This window comes from Notechis scutatus, chromosome 11 (genome assembly GCF_049901735.1).
Source record: "Notechis scutatus isolate UNSWTSFEM ecotype Mainland chromosome 11, rNotScu1.2, whole genome shotgun sequence".
NCBI classification, from domain to species: Eukaryota; Metazoa; Chordata; class Lepidosauria; order Squamata; family Elapidae; genus Notechis; species Notechis scutatus.
Window position 1 is genome coordinate 12,964,736 of NC_142019.1, and position 27,584 is coordinate 12,992,319.

Consider the following 27,584-nt stretch of genomic DNA (forward strand, 5'->3'; position numbering starts at 1 on the left):
TAGGGTTTCGACTCCTGCCTCCTGGCCATGCAGACATATGCAACCAGATGTTTTAGCCATTTTTCCTGTCCTTGGGAAATAGACCGATTTCACTAGGGATAAGTGAAATCAGCCTTCATTTAAAAAGAGAATATATAAAAGCCCTGATTTTTGTTTCAAATAAAATGCACTATTGCAGCAGAGGATGATTCTGGTCGGGGACAAATAAGTGCCTTCCCCTCTGAGACAGAAAATTTGTAGACCAAGGGTCTTCAAAGTTTAAGTCCTGTGGACTTCAACTCCCAGAATTTCTGAGCTAACATGACTGGAGGAGGGATTCTGGGAGTTGAAGTCCACAAGTCTTAAAGCTGTCACGCTTGAAGACCCCTGTTGTAGACCATCAGATGATTATAAATAAAATTAATCTTTTCCTGTCCAGCAAGGGGGGGTGGGATCAGAATGCAAGGCTTGAGCTACATAAAAAAATTCTTAATCTATATAGAGAAATGAAAACATTATACAATATAGAAATATATAATCCTAAATTTCTGGTTAGACTTGTTATCATTACTTTGGAACTAAAATTCTCTTCAAGAAAATATGATTCCCCCCTCTCTCAGTTTCTTGGATTTCTGTTAGATCTCCGGTCAGTCCATTTCTTTAACAGTAATTTTATTAAAGATTGCAATTGCAACAATACAAACTAATATAAGATTTTAAAAGAATAGAATAAAAAGGGAGAATGTAGACGGTGCAAAAAAAAATCAGGAAAAAAGAATATAGTAAAGAGAAGAAAGCTATATAAAGAAATGGACTTTCCCCTTGATCACCAGGATAAACCATTTTAGTAACTTACCACCTTCTGTTAAAATGCAACAAAAAACCCTTTCTTCCCATATCTCATCTCTTAGGTATAAACAATTCCTTAAAGTATCTTAGTGTTGATGATTGACTAGATAAATAGATAGATAGATAGATAGATAGATAGATAGATAGATAGATAGATAGATAGATAGATAGATAGATAGATAGATAGATAGATAGATAGGCGGGCAGGCAGGCAGGCAGCTCCTTTTCTGCTATTTCCTCCATCATTTTATATTATAACCTGAGCATTTTTTCAAGACTCTGACCCAGCACTAGAGCTGCTCCTTCAAAGGGGAGGAAGAGACTCAATGGGGCCAGTGAAACAACATATCATCTCTGAGATCTCCTATCATGGCTCATTGTCATTCAAACATGAAACGGATCAAGCCAAGTATTGCCCTAAGACTGAAGAGTGTCCAATGTCTGTCTAACATGATTTGAACATCCTTTGTCAAGGGTATCTGGACAAAGTGTTTGCATCATCATCATCATCATCTCCCAACAGTCTCAGGGAATTTATATGATTGGGCTTCATCCCTCGCCAACTGCCCAATTTGCCATTAACAAAGTGAATCTGTTTCACTGCAACTCAACCATTCCTGGAAGACCATTTTCATGTTAGGACACTCGGACATCTCATCAGGCAGCAGTCAAGCAGATGAAAGCATGGAAGGGTCTGGATATTACAACTTGGGAGTCTGCAAAGATGCAGAGATGTACAGTCGGATGAGCGTCCTTGCAAAAAAAATAATAATAATGCACATTATGCCTTGCTGGAACAAAGCCATAATATACATTCTTCAAAGTCCCTTTTGGAGGAATAAAAATCCTACAAGGAAATCCCACTTTTCAGACAAAGAAAAGTGGGGATCGTGTCAGATCATTCCAAGCTAGAGAAAAAGCTAATGGTGCTCAAACATTCAGGGGCCAATGTCTCGTCCATCTCAAGGTAAACGGGAATATTTGCAATGCATAAGAAGTACAGCAGGAGAAGTTTGTTCATCCTTCAAATTCCACTGGTGCTAAGATTCTGCCCTCCTGAATGATCACGATTAGAAGCAAAAAGGTTGGTTCTGATGTAAGTTGTTAGACATTTAGTCTGTACAAGTAATAAATAGTACAGTGGTGAGTTTGCAGCTATACTTAGACCTCTGAGGGGTTCAGGGATGTGTGTTAAAGCATCCATTTTGTTATTTGCTAGCCTAAATCCCAAAGGTGCTTTTTTTTTTCAAGAGGCAACTGAACTTTCTGGTTTTTCTTTAAAGGCGTTTCGCTTCTCATCCAAGAAGCTTCTTCTTTTACAAGAGGCAACTGGACTTTCTTCAGCTCAAAGTTGAAGAAGCTTCTTGGATGAGAAGTAAAACATCTTCACAGACAAACCAGAAAGTCCAGTTGCCTCTTGAAAGAGCACCTTTGGGACAACCAGGACCTGGATGACTGAGAATCTCCATAGACATTGTTAGCCTAAGGCAGTGGTAATCAACCTGGTCCCTACTGCCCACTAGTGGGCATTCCAGCTTTCATGGTGGGTGGTAGGGGTTTTGTCCCCTACTTTATGAATCACCATTACTGTGGAACCGGTGGGCAGCTAGAGAAAACTTTACTACTAACAGAGATACAAAAGTGGGCGGTAGGTTTAAAAAGGTTGACTACCCCTGGCCTAAGGTAACAAACACGCTCCAAATAGAGTTTGTGTAGACGCTATTTACTTGTGCATCCAGCAGAGTGCCGGTATTTTGTGCCGTTGATTTCAATGTCACAAACTGGAACCCTCAGTGATTCAGTATCTAGTTCCGAGTTGTATAAATGTGGCTTTGGTATTAAGATCATTAGAATAGTTGTCTGGATTCACACAACAGACTTAACTAAAGCAAAAGCATTCCTACAACATGCAAAGTCCTGGTGGTGTTATCTTTTTTTTTTTTCCTAGAAACTCAATGTTATTTAGTAAATCTCTCTATATAAAAGTGAAATACCACTCACGCATTATCACAAAATCTCCAGAACTGTAAAGCCTACAAACTTGAAATTTGGAATGTATGTTCCTCTTGGCTTCTAGGGGCTCACTAAGAAAGGATTTTTCAAAATGACCATCAGACCATTAGTATTTCCTATATTATTATTATTAACACACTCTGATGCTAAGGAGTTCTACTCCCCCTCCTCACCTGAAAAGAAATCTGTTCCAAATGCAAAACACAAGCAGAGGAGTTTCAGTTTTAGTTTCACAGCAGCAACCAGCTTCAGTACAGAACAGTTGAGCTAAACCACGCCCAGGCTCCTTGCTGTCTCTTTCTTACTCACACAGCAAGTACTGTTTCACTTTCCAAACAGCTCTCAACTCTCTCACACATTGACAGGATGCTAGCCGGATGAATACCGATGGATGCTGGTAGGCAGAGGCATAATTTTTTTACCCTTATTTTCCTCCCCAACCACATAGTTTTGTAATGAAGCACAGGTATCGAGCTAGCAATCAAATAAAAATACAGGTTAAATCAGTAACAAAATTTAGCAAATTTGAATGTGGACCATAGGCTGTAGCCCAGAAGAAAAGTAAGACTGAAGAGCAAGTACTAAGAGAATTGACAGCAAACTCAAAGTATGACCATTTCCAATATTATCTCTGTATTGAAAAAGTACAGGTATTACATTCACAACTGAGCCCAAAATTTCTGTTGCTAAGCAAGACAGTTGCTAAGTGAGTTTTCCCCATTTTACAACCTTTCTTCCCACAATTGTTAAATGAATCGCTGCAGATGTTAAGTTAGTGAAACGGTTGTTAGGTGAATCTGGCTTCCCCGTTGATTCTCCTGGTCAGAAGGGGGTCACATAACATTGTAACCGTCCTAAATATGACTCAGTTGCCAAGGGTCTACATTTTGGTCATGTGACCAGGGAGATGCTGCAATGATCATAAGTGTGAAAAATGGTCACGTTTTTCATTGCTGTTGTAATCTCAAAAGGTCACTAAACAAATTGTTGTAATGTGTCAGAGGTTTATTATGAAATTAAAATAGGTCAGCCTCCATTCACAGTATTTTAATTTAGTTTACTTTACTGTATTGTCATTGCACCTCGTACAAAGAAATCAAACACCATCTTCTGTGCCCATCATGACCATGAAAATAAACACAAACACACATCCTTCATCCTCCACACATTGAATTGAACCACCACCACCCCCCCGACACCTCACCAACACTACACTATACAGCAGAATTCAAGAGAGCTACTGCCCTGGGATAGAAGCTGTTTTTCAGCCTATTTGCCCTGGTTTTTATTGTCCTGTACCGTCTGCCAGATGGTAATAGTTCAAAAAAAAGATTCCCAGGATGAGATGGATCTTTGAGAATGTTTTGAACTTTCCTAAGGCAGCAGGAGCTGAGCTCCTGGCAGGATAGATAAACTAGAAATATAAATAGCCAACTAATTAGCTTATACCTCATTTCCCAACAATATAATGTCTCAATATAAGAGACGCAAACTGCTAAAAACATTTGTTTGTAGTGCTGCATTTTGTCCCCTATAAAAACTCTTTTTTAAATTCCTCTTCAATCATTGTTATTGTCCCTATATCAGTTTTATTTTTTAAAAATGTCACACTGAAATAATATTGAAAAATGCAGAACAAAAAGCTTTCTCCTGTTTATACCAGCCATATTAAACAAAATCATTTATTCTCAATTAAGAATGAATAGCCTACTAAGAAGAGATGGCTCGTCTAATTTGGCACAAAAACTGCACAAGGATTGAAATGGAGGATTCTTAAGGATCACGTTCTCAGAATCCTCCAAGAGAAATAGAAATGTCATTTGTGCTTTCTCCCACATTTGATCCACTTTAATGCACATTCCTTGCCCTGATTTTGGTAAATTATCAAGAATAAAGTTGAATGAAATGTAAAGGAAAAGGTAAAGGTTCCCCTCGCACATACGTGCTAGTTGTTTCTGGCTCTAGGGGGCGGTGCTCATCTCCATTACAAAGCTGAAGAGTTAGCGCTGTCCCAAGACGTCTCCATGGTCATGTGGCCGGCATGACTAAATGCCAAAGGCACACAGAACGCTGTTACCTTCCCACCAAAGTGGTCCCTATTTTTCTACTTGCATTTTTACATGCTTTCGAACTGCTAGGTCGGCAGAAGCTGGGACAAGGAACAGGAGCTCACTCCGCTACGTGGCGCTAGGGATTTGAACCACCGAAATGCCAACCTTCCTGATCAACAAGCTCAGATTTCAATAGAAGTTCCCTGAGGATGGGCTCCAGCACAAGTCTGAAAGCTGGGAAGTATTAAACCTCTGGTCCCGATGACCAACCCAGATTGGCTATGTTACCCTGGAACAAGTATATTTACCTCCATTTATAATTGTTGGCCAAGCAGGTAACAAAGATTCCAGGGAAATGATTGAAGCCGGGGAAACGGGGGCCCTTGTCAGTCAACAGGAGTGTTGATTTACCACCAGCTTGTCAGGTATTTGGAAGCAAGGGTTTGGCAGCACAAGAAAACAATAGCCAATGACATAATAGCCGGCCATCAACACTCCAAAACAACAACTAAAAAGCCACACACAACCAGGCACCACGTAAATATTATGCATAGAATAGCCGACCTTTCTGATCAACAAACTCAGCATCTTAGCCACTGAGCTGCTGCGTCTCTCATCTATTTCTTTAAGCATTGGTAATTTTTGGTATGTCCTGTTATTTCTTAGACGCTTGGTCTTGACAATCAAGGGTGAATGTCTGTGGAGATTCTCAGTCCTCCAGGTCATGGTTGTCCCAAAAGTGCTTTTTCAAGAGGCCACTGAACCAGAAACTCCAGCTGCCTCTTGAAAAAAGCTCCTTTGGGACAATCAGTGGTGAACAACCCACAGTTTCACATAAAGAAAAAGAGCAAAATTTCTATTCAAGATTCACTGCTCTGCTCTACTGGATTTCTGCACATCAAAAGAATCTCAAGATGGCTAGCTTGAATAACACATTTTTCCATTATTTAGGTCCCAGATCAGGTCTGTTTAATACAGTTCTTCCCAAACTGGGGTTGGGCAGCCAACCGATCAATAAACAAACTTACTCTCAAGACAATTCAAACTTACCCTCTTGATTATTCAATCTATATGTACACCATATACTTCACCATTGGGGGATAGTTCTTTGAAATAAGATGCAAACCAGGCTTGCCAACTTTCCCTGGGATGCGATGCTTTCAGCCCTTCCAATTTTGGCCAAGATTTTTTTTACTTCACTTCTTCTGTTGCGAAGCCATATTGATGAATGTAAACTGTAAAGAAATCTCACTACGTTGTATCGGAGGCGTAAGCTTCAAGGTGCATTTTACAACCTTGTGGGTCATCAGGCAGGGTTAGCTAACATCTTTGTATCATTTCCTACAATCCAGATAGTTTCTGTAATTCTGTTTTGGCATTATTGGTGAGCAATCTGCCTTCCGAGAGCATTTGTTCGCCATTCTCCATACAGGTAGTCCTTGATTTACAACCACAATGGAGTCCAACATTTCTGTGGTTCACCTAGACTGTCAACTCATAAAACATTCCTAGGCCTGTTTTAATAGTTGCCATAAAAAAAGGCGGGGAAGAGGAAGAAAATCTGGAAGAGCAGTGCAGCAGTTTGAAAGTCAAAGTACATTCCAACTCTTATCTTTAAAAGATTGTAACTAAACTCCCAGGGCTTTTGCCCGTGAATATATTGAATTGGAGAACATGAATGATGACACCCAGCCTGTGAACATGCTCAATTGGAGAACCTGGTTTATGAGACAACCAGAGAGGAGGGGAGAAACAGGGTCACAGGGGACTGTAAATTACGTATGCCAGAGTTGGCTTCATACAGGCCAGTGCCAGTATGTCGCCTCTAATGAATCCTTTGAAGTTTTTTGAAGTTTGGCTCCAGAATCATGATTTAATTAGAGCGATTGCTGGAACCCTGACATAGACAATGGTTGAGTTTTGCCCCATTTTATGACCTTTCTTGCCACAGTTGTTAAGTGAATCACTGCAGGTGTTAAGTAAGTAACACGATTGTTAAGTGAATCTGGCTTTTCCATTAACTTCGCTTATCAGAAAGTCACAAAAGGTGATAGCATGATCCTGGTCTGGGAGACTCCAACCATCGTAAGTACATGTCAGTTTTTCCAAGCTTCCAAATTTTGACTAGGTGGATGCTGCGAAGGGTTGTAAGTGTGAAAAACGATCATGGGTTCCTTTTTTCATTGCCATTGTAACTTCGAATAGTCACTAAAGAAATGGTTGTAATTCAAGAATGACCTGTAGTTTCATGGTGGAACAGCTAAATAGGTCTAGAGTTGGTTGGCAGAGCATATACACGTGTGTGTATTCTAGTATTCTACTTAAAGCAATATTTTTATTTGTTCATTTTTCAGCTCAACCCTCCTGCATTGTCATATGTCCACTGTGACAAAGCCTTATTCTATGTACTGTTCCATGAAGTACTGTACATTTATAGTTGCACAATTTTCACTTAACGAGTGTAGGAATTTCACTATCATTTGGTGCTAACCTTTTCTCCCTTGGTGATTTAAAGAAATCGTTTGCAGCTGAGTATTGATATTTTATTCTAATACAAGGCAATAATGTAATGTTACGTTGTTCAGTACAGAGCAAAAATGTATATATATTTTCAAAAATGGTTAGATATGAACTATAGTCAAGATAATATTTCTAATCCTTTTTCCTGGTGCTGGTTAAAATTGGTCACGGAAATACAATCAAGCTGAATAAAACCAATTGTAATTTTTTTTAAAAAAAAAATGTAATTCCACTCTGGAAATTAAAGCTTCATTGTGTTTAAAATAAATATTAATATTAAAAAAATAATAAATGTATTTTTTCCAAAATTTCAACAAGCCGTGCCTTTATTTGCAATATGTGGAGTTGATTCAAAGTAAATTATTGGTTCTGCCCTACTCAGGAAGAGTCACAATTTTATCTTTCATTGTCCTTAAGCCTTTTTTCACAGAGGCTGATAAGAAACACAACCAGAAGACAAAAAGCCAATCTTCAACATTAATTTACTTTAATCAATCAATCAATTAGTATAGAGCTGGAAGGGACCTTGTAGGGCATCTAGTCCAACCCTCCACCCAAGCAGGAGACCATCCACTGTTTCTGACAGATGGCAGTCCAGTCTCTTCTTGAAAGCTTCCAGGAATGAAGCTCCCACAACTTCCGAAAGCAACTTCTGTTCCATGGGTTAATTGTTCTCACTGTCAGAAAATTAACAGATTAACAGAGTGGGAAGGGACCTTATAGGTCATCTAGTCCAACCCCCTGCTCAAGCAGGAGACCCTATACCACTCCAGATAGGTGGCTGTCTAGTCTTGGACCAATGTCCCCTGGTTGGATCTACAGTCATGTGAAAAAGATTATTGAAATGTTTGTTGCCCAGACTAGCAGCTTTACAAACATGACTGTATGACTAAGTAACAGGCCAACGTGCTTGGAGGGTGGATGCCAAAATAATAAGGAAAGTGGTTATTTTAGCAGACTAAGTGATTTATTTCTCCTCAGTTCCAATTGCCCCCTCCATGCCATTTGTCAATAAGCAAATATCTGTGTGTAATTAAACTGCTTTTAAAATGTATGGTAAGAACACCATCTGCTGGCAAATCATTAAAATTGCTGTATTAATTTCCTCCTTCCCCGAATCTGGAAAAGCCTAATAGCATCTTTTCTGGCCAACAAATTTTATTCAAAGGCATATGTTGCCACTCGTGGTTCGTGGTGGCTTCTGTGCTGCCCAGCCTGCAACCTCTGTCCATCACAGTGGCAGGTAGGCTTGTTAAAAAAAAATATATCGTATTTTTCTCCAAGCATTATTTAGACACATGTAGATCTAAGGCTGGTGGGAATTCAAGAAAAAATTCTTGACCTGACAGTGACTCTAGCATAGTGCTTTTCTAACAAGGTTTAATGACTCTGCCTCCATCCATCCGTCATACAACTCTTGGATTGGAAGCATCAGTTAAGCAGAATAGAGCTGGAAGGGACCTTCGAGGTCATCTAGTCCAGCGGTCGCCAACCAGTGGGCCGTGAGAAAATTTTGGTGGGCCGCAGAGAATTCTCACCCCCAGAGCCACCCCCAAAGCTATTAATGCGCAGAAACACAAGGCTGCACCACCCACATGGCCCGTGGGAACCCTCCCCGCCCACTCACTCCTTAACTGGCAAACTTGCCTGCTAAATTGCTATTTTTCCTTTTTTTCCCCCGACCATCATCTGTTCTGCTGTGCTGGGAGATTTAGATTAGCTAGGAAGCAGGAAATGGTTGGATTTCTTACTTTCTAGCTAGTCTTTAGATCTTCGGCTCTGCTTTTAAGTACAGCCGAACCTCCCTTAGGACTGAAGGTTTGCTTGCAAGCAAATTCAGTGCAGACTCACGGCAAGCAAATTTGAGAGATTGAGCTAGCCGATGGCAGATAGATAGATCACTGAATGATTCTGTGAGCAACTCAATCTGCCTGCCTGCTTTGCCTGATTTTGAGTAAAAGTTGCTCCTTTTTTAATAAATTCAATATTTATATAAATATTTATAATATTTCCATACAAGCCATGCCCAGCCAGTCACATGACCACCAAGCTACACCCACAAATTTGGCCACACCCACAGAACCGGTTAGTGGTCCCTGGGATTTAAAATTATGAGTTTGGTAGTCCCTGAGGTCCAAAAGTTTGGCAACCCCTGGACTAGTCCAACCCCTTGTTCAAGCAGGAGATCTTATACCATATTTCAGACAAGTGACTGTCCAGTCTATTCTTTAAAAACCCCAGTGATGAAGCATCCACAATTTCTAAAGGCTTTTCCACTAGTTAATTGTCCTCACAGTTGGGATGTTTCTCCTTAATTCCAAATTTCCTTGATTAATTTCCATCGTTTCTCTGGTGCTTTGAAAAATAAGTTGACCTCCTCTTCTCTGTGGCACTCTCTCAAATCCTCGGATGCTGCTATCATGTCCCCCCTGGTTTTCTCTAGACTGGCCAAACCCAAATCCTGCAACCGTTCTTCATATGTTTTTGTCTCCGGGCCTTTAATCGTCTTAGTTGCTCTTTGCATATCAAACTCTCAATTTCTTTTTCTTTCTTCTTTCTTTCTTTCTTTCTTTCTTTCTTTCTTTCTTTCTTTCTTTCTTTCTTTCTTTCTTTCTTTCTTTCTTTCTTTCTTTCTTTCTTTCTTTCTTTTTCTTTCTTTCTCTCTCCCTCCCTCTTTCTTCCTTCCTTCCTTCCTTCCTTCCTTCCTTCCTTCCTTCCTTCCTTCTTTTAAAAGAAGGAAAAAAACAAGTGGGATCTGGAATAATGGAGGAGACCACCTGGAAGTGAAAGGAATTAACAGTGAAACTTTCACAAGATATCTAAATGATACATTTTAACTGAAACTTTGTAACAAGATAAGAGAACCCCAGGAAGAGAAAGTGGAAAAAAGAAGCAGAAGAAACAGCTTTGGATTATTTGGATTACTTGGTGATTTTTGGATTTTTGGCTATTGGGTCTAAAGGACTAAAATTAATCAGGTGGTTGTTTAAAAGTTTTTAAAATGGTATCACTCTTGGAAGAACTGAGAATGGAACTTAAAAAACAGAAAGAAGATGCACAAGAAGGAAGAGGTTCTTTTAGCTTCATATTTCAATTTTTAGAAATGAAGATCCTGAACTGTGAGAAACAACAAGAAATGCCTGTAGAACAAGAAGGGTGGAACAAAGAAGAAGCCATCTTCAATGACCAAGTGTTTCTATGTGGGGAAAAGAAAGGAAAGAGGGGGAAGAGAGTGAAAAAATTAAGATCTGAAAAAACAACCCAAAAAGAGAATAATTTGAAAAGTAATTACATTAGGAAGAAACAGAAGAGAGGGTTACAGAAGAGAGAATCAGAATTAGAGAGAGAAGGGGTTAAAAAGGGAAGGGAGAAGAAGAGGGAGAAGAGGGAAAGGAAAAGAAATTATAAAGGACAGAAACAGGACATAGAGAAACAGGGAAAATGTACAAGACACAGAGATAATGGGTGAAAACTTAATTGAAAGGGGGATTCTGCAAGGGTACATAAGATAGTATTGTTATATTAGAAATAGAAATGAACTTTGAAAATTTGAAACAAGTATGATTAAAATGAGATAAAATACTCATTGTATTGTAATGGAATGTTAAATAAATAAATGAAATAAAGAGAATGAGAGAATGAAATTAGGAAAGGAGGGGAATGTTTTAATTATTATAAATGTGTTATAAAAATTTAAGTGAAGAGGAATATGAAAGAAACATGAAAAAATTATGGAAATATTATAAGTGTTCCTAGAAGTATGATATCCTATTGAAAAGAAATGTTAAAGATGTCAAAGATTATAACTAACACTAATGATTGATATATATATATATATATATATATATATATATATATATATATATATATATATATATATATATATATATATATATATATATATATATATAAATATAAATATATATATATATATATATATATATATATATATATATATATATATATATATATATATATATATATATATATATATATATATATATAAAGTTTAAATAAGAGTTAAATGGATAAAAATTAAAAGATACAAAGGTGTCATACTCCAATTAGTAACTACAGGGAAAAATTTTGTTTAATGAGAAAAGAAAATATGAAATTGAAACAGGACAGACAAAAGTATAAATATGATGACTAGAAAGGTATTGAAATTTAGAAAAAGATATATATAATTGAATTTAGAAAGAAATTAGATAATTAAAAGTAAGATTGAGAAAACTAAGGGAAGGAAAAATTATTGAGAAAATGTTAAAATAGTAATAAGATATGGAACAGAACACAAAGATGAATATGAAATTGAATTTGTGTCTGTATGGAGAAGTGATAACCCGGGACCATGCTATTCTCAAAAAAATTTGTATTATGTTTTGTGAAAACCCAAATAAAATTTTTATTTTAAAAAAAGAGTTTACGCCGGCCCAATATCCGATTTTTTTCAACATAGACCATCCTGTCCTTGCATGGCTGGGTGGACTGGAGATTAACTTTTGAACCACTATAAATCCATGTATTTGCCATACGCTAAATAAAAATAAATAAATTGGGAGGGGGGACCACACTGGCAAATTGCTTATAGCCAAGTAGGATTCCGCTATTTTCTGCTGCACCAATATTTCTGAAATTTAAAAATCCACTGCCAAACAACAACAGATAAATATTTTAATAAATAGCTCTGCCTTGCCAGAATGACTCTTTCTTTCTTTCTTTCTTTCTTTCTTTCTTTCTTTCTTTCTTTCTTTCTTTCTTTCCTTCCTTCCTTCCTTCCTTCCTTCCTTCCTCCCTCCCTCCCTCCCTCCCTCCTTCTTTCTTTCTTTCTTTCTTTCTTTCTTTCTTTCTTTCTTTCTTTCTTTTTCTTTGTGTTGACCAAAACTGAATGCAGTAGGTGAAAATACAGAAGACGTGCCCATTGCTTTCCACAGCAGCAGCTTTAGCTATTTAATGATTGGGGGGGGGGGAAGATGAGAAATAAGTAAGAGGCTGCCGGGATTTATGGAATAGTTAAAAGAAGGAGGGGAGGTGACAGGGTTCTTCTTATCCTTTGCAAAATTCATAACTCTTCTAGTTTCTTTAAGTATTGCTCTTTTTTTTTCTTTTTCTCCTTTGCATTTTGCATTCTTCTTTCTTTCCTTTTTCCTTGGTGGGGTGTTTTGTTCTGTTTTGTTTCGAGGCGCGCTCGCCCTTTAATTCCAAGGCGTCTCTGCTCCCGCCCCGGCCAACTCATTTCTAAGCGCCCTGCCCACCCGTGCCCGTCCCGCCGCCCACTCCCTGCGTGGGACTGGCTGGTATGCGGGCCCGGCCTCGCCTTCCTGGGCTTTGCCGGCCAATCGTGGGGAAAAAAAAAAAAAAAAAGCAAGCGAGGAATTTCGACCAGTTGAGAGCCAGCTCGAGCGGGGCAAGCAGGAAGGGAAGGAAAAGGGTTGCTGCCGGAATCCAGGTTAGCAAAGAAATAGGGGAAGGAACTTGGACTGTTGGAGGGAGGAGAGGGGGGAGGAAGAGGAGGAGGAGGAAGGGGAGAAAGTTATAGGGGAGGGGGCTTCATCCGCGAGGAGGCTGAGATCGAAGCCCTGATTCGTCTTGGGGTCTCTATCCTGGGAGAGGAGAGCCACGACGTTTAGAGCAGGGTCTCCAACCGTGGCAACTTTAAGACTTGTGGACTTCAACTCCCAGAATTCCTCAGCCACGCTGGCTGAGGAATTCTGGGAGTTGAAGTCCACAAGTCTTAAAGTTGCCAAGGTTGGAGACCCCTGTTTTAGAGGGAGGGAGGCAGAATTTGGGGATCACCTCCTTCTCGATCTTAGCAATTCTGAGAGGTGGGGGACTCCAACTCCCAGAGTTCCCAGCCAGCTTTTAAGGTTGCCCAGTTTGAAAAACAAGCCTGCCCCCCCAAAGCTGGCTGGGAACTCTGGGAGTTGGAGTCCCCCACCTCTCAGAATTGCTAAGATCGAGAAGGAGGTGATCCCCAACCAACTTGATCAACCAACCAACTTGATCAACCAACCAACTTGAGCTTTGCTGGCTGAGGAATTCTGGGAGTTGAAGTCCACAAGTCTTAAAGTTGCCAAGGTTGGAGACCCCTGTTTTAGAGGGAGGGAGGCAGAATTTGGGGATCACCTCCTTCTCGGTCTTAGCAATTCTGAGAGGTGGGGGACTCCAACTCCCAGAGTTCCCAGCCAGCTTTGGGGGGCAGGCTTGTTTTTCAAACTGGGCAACCTTAAAAGACGCGCGGCCTTCCACTGCTTATAGAATTCCCCAGCCGGGGATGCTTGGAAACTCTTTGCAGTAGGTTGGGATTACAAACTCCCACTTTTTGGAAAGGAAATGAGGGGAGCAGCTCTTGGATCTACTTTGGAGATGACGGAAGTGATCGCTTGAAAGGCTTAGGGAAGAACTTAGGAAGACAGTCCGGGAAAGTTGTGTGGTTGTGTGTGTGTGTGTGTGTGTTTAACAGAACCGAGGCTTGGCTGTGCTAGTTTTCTTATTGCAGGAAAATGCCCCATGTGTGTTGCCTGTCCTACAGACAATATTCCTAAAGTCAATTTTATATTCTTCTGACACAAGTATGTGAAGAATCTGCAGTAATGCAGCCACAAATTCTACCATGTCCAATATTTCATCCTACTAGTGCAGGCGGCTTAATGCTAGGGTATTTCCATTCATGTTGGATTAAGGTCAGAGATAGGCAACTCTGTGGCACCTTTTAGGATCTGTGGACTTTCAACTCCAAGCATGGTGGCTCAGGAATTCTGGGACTTGAAGTCCACAGGTCATAAAGGGGCCAGAGTTGCTCATCCCTGGACTAGATGGGAGTTTAACTGGGAAGGCTTAGAACAAGGGCAGCCCCACCAAGGCAGCAAATCTTTTACTCCAAGTGTTTCTATTTGCTGGTCATCCATCAACTAGAAAAGTGGGCAGAGCCACAGGTCTTTTGGATTGCTCTTTCCAAATCAGATTAGCAGAATTTGAAGCTCAGGAATGAGGACGATGAGAAGGAGATCCCACGTTGACATGGAAGAGGCGCCTTTCAGATTTCTGGTGTCTTAAAGAAGGGATGTACAAATCCAGAAAGTGACTTGGATAACTTTTCGATATGGGATTTATCAAAGAGATTTGTTAAAGCTTTGGAGAATTTAGTGAAAAGGTACCAAGAAAAAAAAATGGAAAGAAAGATACTATTGGAAGGAATTAACGATCAAGATTCTTAAAATCAAAAAAGGAAGATCAAGTTGGTTGGTTGTACCAATCTATTGTAGATAAGAGAGGAGATATGGGGAAAACAAATCATTGGTTGTATTTTAAGAGAAGATAAGCTATTAACATTGTTCATACTTCATAAACAATGCTACTTGATTTCAGTATCTTCAAATACATAGTTTAGTATTGACAAAAATTGTAAATTAAAAAGGAGTACAGAGAAAACTCACTGAATTTGGGGATTTTAGAATAGAATAGCAGAGTTGGATAATGCATAGCTCAATATAACTTGAGGGCTATTATAATTTGTTCATCCAGTATGACACAAAATCCCAAGAGGGCAAATATATTGTATGATTAAATGGATATCGAATGTATTAAGGGAGATTCAACAGTGGGAATTTCAGTGGAAGTATACTGAATTCACAATGAACGTTTGGAAGAAAAAAAAATGATGTATTACTTCCTTGTTAAGCTAAGGCATTCATGGTGTCTTAAGGTAAATCACCAAGGATTGAGAAAAACTGAATACGACACTGTCTTTGAAGGCTCGGCAAAAGCTTCCTCATATGCATAGCTGCAATGTATGTATGTATGTATGTACGTGTATATATATATGTATATATATGTATATATGTATAATGTGTATACACACACACACACATCATTATAGTTGTGCTTTTAAAGTTGTGGCGTGTTTGGGTCTTTTCCCGTGTAAGACTGAGAGCATCTTGGCAATGTTTTGACGAGGTCCCACTCGCCATCTTCAGGCTGGTGCTTTCGGCTTCGTGCTTGTGCGAGCAAAGCGTGATCGGAGCTGCCGTCTCCCTATATATACTGGTGGGGAGGTTGGCTGTGTTGTCATTTCTTGATTGGTTGATGGAGTTGATGTTTGCAGATTGGCCGGCTTTTTCCTAAGAACATGTGTGGCTGAGGTATTGGCTGTGTGTCTATCAGCCTCCTGTGTCGTAATGACCTGGGTAATGGGCTGTATGATGACCTTCTGAGTTCTATTGTTGTGACATCCTGGGTCTTGTGCTGTAATCTCCTAGGTCATTGGCTGTGTTGCAACATCCTGAGGTTTTGTGGTGTAATCTCCTGAGTTCTGTGATGTGATATCCTGAGCGGGTGGCTGTGATGTGACGTTCCAGGTTTTGGTTTGGCTCCGAGTTTGAGGCCTGGATATGTGTTCATGGCGTGTGTCTGTTTGCTTGGTTTGAGGGTCAGGGTGTGTGGCAGTTGGTGATGCAGCCATGGTTTGGTTTCTGGACGGTGGTTGTCTTTCGTCTATGGGATGGGTTTGGGTTTGAGTCTGGTGAGGGAGAATGGTGGTGGTGTCATGTGTTGTTTTGGGTCCGGTGTTGGTTTTCATGGCTGGGACTCGTTTGTTGGTGAGGGCTAGTTTCCAGATGTCTGGTAGGTGGGAGGCATCGTCCTGTTTATTCATGTTGTGGGGGTGTTTCTCTATTTCAATGGCTTCCCTGATTATTCTCTTGTTGAAGTGTTCAGTATTGGAGATTAATTTGGTTCCCTGAAAATTAAGTTCATGTTCTGTGGCTTTAAGGTGCTGGAAAAGGGAGGAAGTATTTTCTTCTTTTCTGACGGTCTTTGTCAGAAAGGCGTTTGGTTCTGGAGATGAGGGTCTTGGCTATGGAGTTGATCTGTGTAGGGTGCTGATGGGATTGTGCATTTAAGTAGCAGTTGGTGTGTGTTTTCTTCCGGTGGATGGTGTGTCCTTGGGAGCCATTGGGTTTTTTGTAAATTTGGATGTCCAGCAAGGACGTCCGTAACCAAGACCCTCATCTCCAGAACCAAACGCCTTTCCGACAAAGACCACCTGAGAACAGAATTACACACCCTCACAAACATATTAATTTCCAATGGAGTCCAAAGAAGCACAATGACCAACCTAATCCTAAGGGAGACACCCCCCCAGAAACCGAGACACAGAACAGGACAACGGTATCGCCCTCCTCCCCTACATCAAAGGTACCACAGATAAAATCAGCAAAATTCTTCACAAACAGAATATCAGGACAGCCTTCAGCACTGACCAAAAAATAGCCAACATCCTAAGAAACCCCAAAGACAAGATCCAGCTAGAAAACCAAGGAGTTTATGAAATACCATGCAACAATTGCCCAGTCACATACATTGGACAAGCCAACAGGAGAATAAATGCACGCATCGCAGAACACAAGAACGCAGTCAGAAAAGAAGAAAATTCTTCCTCCCTTTTCCAGCACCTTAAAGCCACAGGACATGAAATTAATTTTGAGGGAACCAAATTAATCTCCAATACTGAACACTTCAACAAGAGAATAATCAGGGAAGCCATTGAAATAGAGAAACACCCCCACAACATGAATAAACGGGACAATGCCTCCCACCTACCAGACATCTGGAAACTAGCCCTCACCAACAAATGAGTCCCAGCCATGAAAACCAACACCGGACCCAAAACAACACATGACACCACCACCATTCTCCCTCACCAGACTCAAACCCAAACCCATCCCATAGCCAAAAGACAACCACCGTCCAGAAACCAGACCACAGCTGCATCACCAGCTGCCACACACCCTGACCCCCAAACCAAGCAAACGGACACATGCCATGAACACATATCCAGGCCTCAAACTCAGACCCAAACCAAAACCCAGAACGTCACATCACAGCCACCCGCTCAGGATATCACATCACAGAACTCAGGAGGTTACACCACAAAACCTCAGGATGTTGCAACACAGCCAACGACCCAGGAGATTATAGCACAAGACCCAGGATGTCACAACAATAGAACTCAGAAGGTCATCACACAGCCCATTACCCAGGTCATTACGAGACAGGAGGCTGATAGACACACAGCCAATACCTCAGCCACACATGTTCTTACAAAAAAGCCGGCCAAACTGCAAACATCAACTCCATCAACCAATCAAGAAATGACAACACAACCAACCTCCCCACCAGTATATATAGGGAGATGGCAGCTCCGAACATGTTTTGCTCGCACAAGCATGAAGCCGAAAGCACTAGCCTGAAGATGGCGAGTGGGACCTCGTCGAAACGTTGCCAAGATGCTCTCAATCTTACACGGGAAAAGACCCAAACACGCCAAGACCTGCATACCTGTACTCATGAAAATCTACAAATATATAAATATAAATATAAATGTTTTCGTAAGTTTTCGTGGGTACTTACATGTATGGTATTCAGCTTTGTTTGGATATTTTCCCATGTCATTGTAGTTGTGCTTTTAAAGTTGTAGTAACGTTTCGGCAGAATCTCATCTGCCATCATCAGGCTTCTGTATTGTGTTCGTCTGTGAGTTAGACTTTCAAAGCCGTTATATAAAACTAAAAGCCTATTTTTGCAACAAAGTGCAAATTTTTCTCCATTCTTGGAAATCCAAGACTGTCTTGAAGTTCATCTCTGCCTCTGGATGGTGCCAGATTAGCACCTTCCCAGGCCTTATACCAGGGGTCTTCAAACTTGACAGCTTTAAGACTTGTGGACTTCAACTCCCAGAAATCCTCCTCCAGTCATGTTAGCTCAGGAATTCTGGGAATTGAAGTCCCCAAGTCTTAAACTTGCCAAGTTTGAAGACCCCTGCTTTATACCTAAGGGATGAGACTAATAAGACCAAAGGCATTGATAAGAAAAATATGCCATGGGATGTGAACATTAAAAATGAAAAACAAAAACAAAAAATGGAACTTTTTTCTTTAGGACGGGGGACCTTATCTTATGACATAGCATGTCAACATTAATTATCTACCTTCTTTCGGAGTTGTTGCCTCAAAGCTTGCCTTGCACTGGCTCAACTTCTGCCCATAAATAATCTGGCTCACTTGATGAACAATACTTTCCTTTTTTTTTTTTTTTAACTTGCCAGAGGTGTTGCTGTACAACATGAGGCTGAATGAAAGGCTGATCAGGCCCTTCCAAGCTCCTGCCACAGTCCGAAACTTCTCAGGTAGTCAAGTGTTTTTGTTCCGAAGCGGCAGACAATCTGATTCTGAGGACTCGTCGGAGGAAGAGTTCAACGCGACGGAATTACGTGCCAGGGGGAAAGACCCCCAGCCATCCGGTTCTTCCCAGAAGAGAGTTGGGGACGTGCAGCTTCTAGAGCGGGTCGTTAAAGGAGACGACAACCTCATCAAGTTGGCTCTGCAATACGGGTGCAAAGTAAGAAGTGGTGCCTTTGGAGGCAAAGCGATGGCTCTTGTTTCCTAACCAACTGTATTGATAGGTGTTTTTATTTTGAGCCAAGGTTGTTTACAGAATTAATTTCCAGTTCAGGATGTTCAACGACTAGGAAGGGAAAATCTGGTTTTTCTGGTTGAGAGGTTGGCAAAGGTGCCTGCTCCGATGCCACGTTTGACACATCGGGGTGGATTAGGAGCTTACGTGCTTGCATTCGGTCCTTTAATAAGTAAGCTATCCATCAGATTATTTTTAGCTGATCGAAGAACATTGTGCAACTTGAAAATCAAGGCTGATTTTATTATTTTATTTATATGGCGCCAAAGCAGTTGATGCCCCCAATACCCCTTTCTCCTCCTCCTTTCTCCATGGTGACCCTGTGGAGTGAGTTGGACCAAGATTAAACTGTGGATTTAATTTGATCTTGGAATAGAAGAAAGTCTGGTCTGATTCACAGTTAAGGGATCTCCATGGGTTTTGCATAGATTTTTCTCCCCCAAGGGATTAATTTGGACCTGAAAGTTGTGTTGTATTTTTATAAATGATTGTAGAAAGCTTTCTTTTTGCTAATCGTTTGCACAGCTTGTTTGGGGAGTTTTATGCAATGTATCATTTGTTTATGAAATAAGTTGTCTTAGGGAAAAAAAAGAATGAGAATTCCCGATTCTGGATCCTAACAATGTGTGACTTTAGCCTACTTGTAAACTCACAAAGTTCTGATTAGGCAATATTGTTGACTCCCTCAACTGGGAGAGTTCAGATGCAAAGGGACTATAATATTTCATGTTGGATAGAAACAGTATAACACTCAAAAGACATGAAAGAAAGAGAATGTGGAGAATGCTGTGCTGCATTCTATTCTGTATTTTAACTGCACTCATGTAATATCTGATCAAAGCTGTTTTGAAAGTTTGTAACTAAACACTTTAACAAATGAGAAAGTTTGGTGCAAGAACTCTTTGTCAATCCTTGGCTCCATAAGAGGAATGTCTATACTTGAATGTCATACTTGAACTTTACACTAAACTAGTGCAAGACAATCTTCATGTAATTACTGGAGCATATCACCCGAATTAGTAGTGAAAACCAAACCATCTTTGTTTTAAAAAAAATGACATTTTTGTATTTTCAGGTTTCAAAGTTAGGATTAAGCCTGATTTGTCCAGAGTAACACCCCAAAATGCTTGCTTTCTTCCAGGCCGTAAGAGATGTTTCCACAATACTTTTTTAAATGCCTGAATGAACACTTTGCTAAATGCAACCAGTGTGCTTATTTAACTGGCAGGAGTTAAGAATACCAGTTTTGAACTGGAGTTGTGTTGAATTCTGTCTTGTTGGGAAGAGAGTGGTGCTGAATCGTAGAATTGTCTGTTGTTATCAGCATCATTAAAGAAGCTTGTTGAAAAAGTACCAAGAATAATAGAGCTAATTCACAAACAAGTTTCCTGAAGTGCAACAGAATCCTAGGATTATCTCTGGGTTTAGCTGGCAACAGCTGCTAGTACAAGATTAACAAAATATAACTCTTGCCTTACATGAAAGGAAGTTGTTAGCTTGTCATGAAATGTTAATTCCTTTCCAGTATTTAGAAGGCATACTTAACCTAACCATCTCTTTTTCAGTCTTTTGTTGTGATTCACTAAATTTTGAAGAACTGTCCAATTCTAAAGGGCAGTTCTAAGGTCTTGCAAGGCAAATTTATACAGGGACACAGAGATACATACTTCAGAATGCTAGAAGCTTTCAGTAATTGGATTAATTGGATTGGATCCCCTCTGGATTCTGAGAAACCAGCTGGATCTTGCAATGGGTTATCTAAATGATATAAAAATTGATACCGAAGAAATGTGAAGAAGAAAAGGATCCAAAGTGTGTTACACTCAGAAGGTCCTGATAGTGGTTAAATCTTCTAGGTTTTCCATTTGGAACCTTATCACTGTAAAAGGCTAAGCTATTTTCAAAGATAAGAACAGATAAGGAATAATCCTAGAACACAATTGAATAAGGAGCTACCGCTAGATTTGAGTTCTGTTTGGTGGAAGCAAAGCATTCAGGTTGGATTTTTTTCTGCAGCGAGTCATATTCTCATGAGCGTATTGTTAGGAGGAGGTATCTAATATGCAAATAGACCAAAAGGAGGAGGGCATACATTAACTCTACCCCTTATTTATTCTGGTGTCATTTTTAAAAATTATTATCATTCTTTTTCTGGCCCTCTCTGTACCATCCTTATCAAACTGCAGGGAAGGAACTAATTTTGGGGCAAGGGCTTTTGAACCAAATAGGAAGTTGCAAATTTCCACCTGTACTAGAGGAAAAAATGGTGCTCATTCAAAATGTTGACATTGCATTGCCCTGTCTAGGTTCATATTCTCCCATCTAGCAACTCTTCCTGGTTGGGCATGCTCCAAGTCCCTTCTCTGGACCAATGTCCTCTGGTTGGATCTACAGTCGTGTGAAAAAGGAAATGCACGCTCTTTTGAGTTCTACGAGTTTTACATATCAGGACATACCAGTAGCAAAATTTATCTGGTCCTTAGCAGTTTTTAAAAGTAGATTAAATACAGCCTCAGATGAACCACCACATATGGAATATTTACAGCATGCAATCTGTAGGAATATTTACACCATGTAATATTTACACCATGTAATGCTGTAGGAAGCCTGCCTTTTTTTCTTTTTAATAGCAGCCCCCGCTGTCTAGAATGGTCTCTATCCTGAGTGTCAAATGGCTCCAATTTTGCTAACCATTTGGCAGTTATTACATACCTGGTTTTTCCAATAGTTTTTAAGGTTGTAATATTAGACCCACCTGCCTTTGAAGATTGGATTGTATGTTTTTTTTTTTAAAGACTTTTTGTTGATTGTTTTAATGTCCTGGTAACTGCCCAATCACTTGGAAAGGTGTGTGGGTATGTGTGAGCCTATAAATTCAGTAAATAAAATGTTTCATTTTATGAACCAAAGGCACCTGCTTTTTCAAGAGGAACTGGACTTCCTTCTTTTTCTTTGAAGAAGTTTCACTGGTCATCTAAGAAGCTTCTCCAGCTTTGACTGGACAGCTGGTCCTTTGCATCTTTTTAGAGAGTCATTGAGGCCATTTGGAGGTTTGACATTTGCATTACTCAGGTGACCCTGAGGACACAGACAAACCTCCAAGTGTCCTCAATGACTTTCTAAAGAGAATGCAAATGACCAGCTGTCTGCAAGGAATATAAATCCTTCCATTCCCCACCATCCAGTAAGAGACTAAGTTTCTTGGATGAGAAAGGAAACATCTTCAAAGAAAAACAAGCAAGTCCGGTGGCCTCCTGAAAAAGCACCTTTGGGACAACCACAACCTGAATGACTGAAAATCTCCATAGACATTTCCCTTTACCAATGTTCCAGGTTGAAGATATCAAGAGGGTTAATAACTTTATCCAAGAACAAGACTTCTATGCTCTGAAATCCATCAAGATTCCAGTCAAGGTTAATGGACTACTGACGGAGACCAGCAATGAGCTGCTACCCCTTCAGACTCCTGCTCCACGACCCGAATACTCCATATCCATAGATCCAGAAAGCAGGAGTGGTGACCATGAACAAATCGATCAGTATTTCAGAGGGATTGACCAAAACATTGAAAGAGTGACACAGCTGGAAATCCCTTCATGCAGAGATCCCTTCATTGAACCTTCGAACCAGTCAACTCCGGAGCAGAAAGCCACCTGCTCCGGAGCAGATTATGGGATCCAGTGGTGGAAAGCAGTCTTTCTTATGCTCCTGATAGGAATCGTTTTGCCTGTGTTTTATATTGTCTATTTTAAGACCCAGCAACTAGATGTGGTTCCCAGTACCTCCAACACGACGGAACCCGTTAAAATCTCAGTGAACGGTTCTTTGGTGGGAAGATCAAACTATGTTGGGCGAGAAAGTACCCCCACTATCCATACTACTAAACAAACTTTCATCCCACCAGGAGGGTGACATGGCCTGGCCTGCTTTCCCTGCCCCAAAAGATCTGGAAGTAACAACAGATTCTGGGTCGTCGTCGTCCCCCTGTCCCCCCAAAGTACAGTATTGAGCAGTGGAGCCTATCTTTGTTATTTGTGGTTACTGATGAATTTTGAGTGAAGGCCAGGCAGAGGAACAACAGGGCAAAATGAGTCATGGAAGATAATTAGCCAATTGTGAGCCTGCTCCCAACTGTGTAAGAAGGGACGTTTTTTTAATACCCAAAATGAGGGCAGAACCCCAACCTACAGCGGCATCCTACCGATGCCCAGGTTTTCCACACTAGACCTCAGCTTCCAAAACCCCTTTTTAACTTTCTTCAGTCCCTTTTTACTGTTAAAACACATTTCTCAACACGGTGTAACTAGGGTGATTTTTTTCAGTGAATGCAGTTTGGGTGATATCCCTATTCCTCGTGCAGGGTTTTGTGAGGCCTGGCCCTTTTGAGGAAATAAGATGCATCCAAATTATACAGCAAAAGCCAGAACACTGCATGTGTTGAGCAAAAATGATTAAAAGCCATGTTTGAGACCTGCAAATTAGAATTTGGGGGCGTCGTTTACATACATAATTTATTTTTGTTTTGCAAGTTGCCAGTATAGATCTATTGTAAACCTTGTGGCCAGGGAAGCTACAGGTCTATTTTGACATCAATCTGCCTCAACTGGAGAGGGCTTTTTTTCCTGTTTTTAATGCGCATGTTTTAATGCTCATTTATGTTATGTCTCTCATTGACTAGCACCCCACTTATAGATGAGTGGATGTATACAACTGGCTAGAAAACTTCCTCTTAAGCTTCGTGACTGGAATACAGGAAGTCCTTACAAACAATTCATTTAGTGACTGTTCAAAGTTACAGCAGCACTGAGAAAAGTGACTTATGACCATTTCTCATGCTCGTGACTGTTCAACTATACCCACATGATCAAAATTCAGATGCTTGGTAATCCAATTATTTGACTAACCCTGAATAGCTTCAGTAAAGACGCAGCCAGTGGTGGAGAACTTTTGTCTGGGCCCTTGGGCAACTGTTCTAAAAATGCTTCCCTCCCTTTTCATTGTGGTGAATCTAATATCAGAATTGGATGAAATACGCAAGAGCAAAAAACCAGCAGTGGAATAATTGGACTTCCCTCATTGCTCTCTATAAAGTATTAATCATCAAGGGGAAGATATTAAACAGTTCTTCTTTCCAATTATGTCTACCCATGGAAAATAGTACAAAGATGATGCCATGAAAAATGATGAACATTCTACCAATAAAGGAGAATATTTGTTGAAATGAAGGGTCCTTGGTGCTCTGTTCTTGGTTGTTTTCTTGCAGAGGTTTTAAACATGATGAAGTTAGATAATGAAATATCTGCAAGATGACAACCAAACGCAAAGAGCACTACGGGCCCCTCAATTAACATTCTTTGAAATGAATTTCTTTCAGATGATAAAACAAGACTTTCTTAGTTAGGTCCATAGCTGATTGGCTTACTAATTTCCATTTCCTCTTTGAGTAACTGACAATCCAATAACGAAACAGGTTACCAAAGTTTATAATTCTGTGGTGCAACAGAGTCCTGATCTAGAACATTCCTGTTCATTGATGTTAACCAATCTGAGTAATGCAAGCAAATAAAGTCCTATGATCCCAAATCATATACCATATCTTCCATTATCAGTTATCTTGTCAAATGTAAGACAAATAAAACATTTAATGGACTGGTTGCACCACTGAAGTTCTTTCTTTTAACACATATTGGGCCAGGAGAAAATTTTGATGGGAGCAACTTGAATATGGTGAAACAGAAAGGAGTTTGTCCCTCTTCACTCATCCTATGCAAAACTGCCCCCCTTTTTTCACACCCTGTCCTCCATTGCTGTCATTAAAAAAATAAAAGTATTTCCCACTTCTACAAATCAAATAATGTGATATTGTAATAAAAAGACATAAGCAAACCTGATTTTTGGTTGAAGTAGTTTAAGAATCTTTGGAATATTTTTGAGTATTTAAACTTATCATCTTTGAGCTATGACTATATGTTTTTTTTAATAAAGTTGAAGTATTAAGTTTACATGTCAAAGTGTGCCTCTTATTTGCCGCATGTTCCTTTGGGGATCTTACTAATTCTCAGTAACAGAAACACTTTTCTCTCTCTTACACATCAGGTTTTAGATGCAAAAAGAAACTGACATTGAGGCATTTAACAGATAAAAAGAAAAAAAACATACTTATTTTAAACCCTAGCTATATTCCAAGGGTAGAAGGAAACCTGGCCAAAGAACATGGTTGCTGGACACCATCAAAGACGACATCAGCCAGAGCACAGAACAACTCAAAGTAATAGTACAAGATGGGAAGATGTGGAGAGTTTTTTGTTAAATTCTCTGAAAACGATCCTGCTTTTTCAACACATTTCAATCCAAAGAAAATGTTGTTTTTGGATGTCAGCAGGAGAGTTTAAATGAGGCCTTTCCAAATATTTGTTTTTCATCATCGGTTGAACAAAGCAAATGGGCCCAGGGTAGATACTTGAATCAAGAGACAGCTGCTAACAGCTCACCTGAAGTGTCCCTGGCTTACACATATTATTCTAAGCCATGACTAAACCACAATTTGCCGGGTTTATATAAGACGCCAAGCCAATTTCAAACAAGCCACATGACAATGTAGTGTGAACCCAGCCTATGCCCATGATATGCCAGTTCAGCTATTATTTCTTGGGACTGTATATAGACAATTCATCTAAGTCAGCTGTGATTTTTTCAAAACTTGTATCACATGTAACAAATGCCTTCAACTCTTAATACATTTCCAAAAAGAGCATTTGTTGGCTAGTTCAAATTTGTGAACTACTTCAATCAGAAAACCTAATTGTTTCAACGGGGAGTCTTCTATAGGAGGGCCGGGTTCGAAAAAGTTAGCAAGGTTCTGGATCTTGCCTGCAATGAAAATGGGTTCATTCTTCAAAATGGGGCAAGTTTTTAAGTCCGATTGGCTAAGCTGGAGTAAAATTAGCAATGCTGAGCCAAAATCTTCGTGACCGTCCGTGATGATGCAGCTCAACCTTTCGTGTGTGTGTGCGTGTGGAGAAAGGGGGGTGAAGTTGGATATGTTAGATTTAGACAGAGAAGAAATCAAACCACCACCACCCACTTTTTTTAAAATGGAAAGCCTGATGAAGTTGGACAGCTCCACTTTCAAGTGCATACAACACAGCAGGCATTGTGACGGGACAAAAAGATGAATCAAAGCTTAGGAAGGACGCAGAAACCAGGGAAGGCAGAATAACCAGGCATTCTAAATAGGAGTGAGTCTGATGTACACAGTAAAAGCCAGTATTTTTACTTTAGTGAATGCAAGATACAAATATTTTACAACAACTTCTAGCATTTTCTTAACCATTTGATAAAAAGTTCACTAGATTATTTATTGTATAATGAAGAAAAAAACACCACATTCAGGGAAAAAGATTAACTTAATTTTTTTTTCTCTTAAAGATTCATCTTAAAGATGGCAACAAAGTCCAGCTTGTGCCGCCAGGCGGCTTTAACCGCAAACAGCTTCGTCTGTGAACTGTCGACTACAAACAATTACTAAGTACATATATATTTTTTATTTCTTTTTAAAAAAAGCTTTTCTTTTTTAAATATAGCAAAGCAGTGTTTTCTTGCACAACAAAGTGAGGGGAAAAATTCTCTCTTTTTAAAAGTCTTTCACATTCTAAATTTCAAACTTTATTTTTCCCCATGGTTGATATCTGGGAGGAGTCATTTGTTCCTTATTTACTATATATTTCTTGTGCACACAGTACACTTGCCTATGCATTAATGTCCTACAATAGGTAAAAGGCTTAAAGCATTCCCTGCTAGGATTTTGCTATGCAATCCCCAGGAAAAGATGCAGCTGCTTTAAAGAGTTGCATGCAGCTGATGCATCCGCATCCTTACACATTCCAAAACACCTTTCTGGAACTGTTCCAAAGTGCTGCACAGCCTCCTTTCTTTATATGCTTTTTTTTTTAAAAGAAAAAGTTATTAATAAGTCTATGATTCTTTGCAGCTCCTTTCTGGAAAGATTTGTGTGCTATGCAGTCTTGCTAAAATTGTATCATAAATGCATTAAAACTATTTTACACCATCTACTCATGTTGAAACTCATTCATTAGCTTAAAAGAGGGAGTATTCAAACAGCCTTATTAAGAATGGCTGATTAATTAATGAAAGTCATTCTAGGAGGATTTAGTCCTCTGTCAAGCTGGTAAGCCTCTAGCAATCCTTTGGCCAAGGATCCTTGCACACCTAACTTACCTGAAGTTCTTGTTTTCAGCACAGGGTTTGTATTGAGGATATTTCAAGCCATTTCCTTAATGGAAATTTATCAGGTCAGAAACCACCCAATATACTTCTCTATATCCTTCTGAATGAATTTTCAGAGTGTTGCTAAAATCCTAGAGACTGGGTCTGAGAACCAGGATCAAAACAAAGAATGACTTCAGGCATGCTTTAAGCTGAGGGTTTTGCAAATAACAAGAATAATATTTCAGCATTTTAGAGTAGTTCTTTTGTCCAGCCAGATCTTCACTGATATAATACAAATTCCTCTAAAGTTTCAAAATTGGTTCTTCATACCATAACAGGGACTGCAGGCAGTCCTTGTTTACCGACAGCCTTGGGCAATGGCCATTTGTAGTTACAAATGAAAAGCTCATTTTGTGACCAGTCTTTCCGTTTATGACCATCGCAGGTCTGTAAAGCAAAGCTGAAGTCGGA

General features: G+C 39.8%; 1 protein-coding gene and 1 long non-coding RNA gene across 5 annotated transcripts; both read left to right on the top strand.

Moving 5' to 3' along the window:
- Positions 1–12,699: 12,699 nt before the first annotated feature.
- LYSMD4 (LysM domain containing 4) lies at positions 12,700–24,883 on the top strand. 4 transcript variants are annotated; one of them, XM_026673075.2, is made up of 3 exons: positions 12,700–12,861; positions 18,517–18,809; positions 22,218–24,883. In XM_026673075.2, the coding sequence occupies exons 2-3, from the start codon at positions 18,534–18,536 to the stop codon at positions 22,794–22,796; spliced, it is 855 nt and encodes a 284-aa protein (XP_026528860.1). In that variant the 5' UTR covers positions 12,700–12,861; positions 18,517–18,533; the 3' UTR covers positions 22,797–24,883. The 4 variants fall into 4 exon arrangements, with proteins under 4 accessions (XP_026528860.1, XP_087828938.1, XP_087828939.1 ...); XM_087972812.1 differs by lacking the exon at positions 12,700–12,861 and adding an exon at positions 13,854–13,988; XM_087972813.1 differs by lacking the exon at positions 12,700–12,861 and adding an exon at positions 14,508–14,565.
- Positions 24,884–25,021: 138 nt separating this feature from the next.
- Positions 25,022–26,500, top strand: LOC148129705 (uncharacterized). Its single transcript, XR_015750800.1, has 2 exons — positions 25,022–25,152; positions 26,313–26,500. It is a non-coding gene; the product is annotated as an uncharacterized LOC148129705 (long non-coding RNA).
- Positions 26,501–27,584: the final 1,084 nt, after the last annotated feature.

Coding starts and splice junctions, on each gene's coding strand:
- LYSMD4 (XM_026673075.2), top strand. CDS start 18,534: ATGAGGCTGAATGAAAGGCTGATCAGGCCCTTCCAAGCTCCTGCCACA. Junction 18,810..22,217: donor CTCTGCAATACGGGTGCAAA/GTAAGAAGTGGT, acceptor CCAATGTTCCAG/GTTGAAGATATCAAGAGGGT.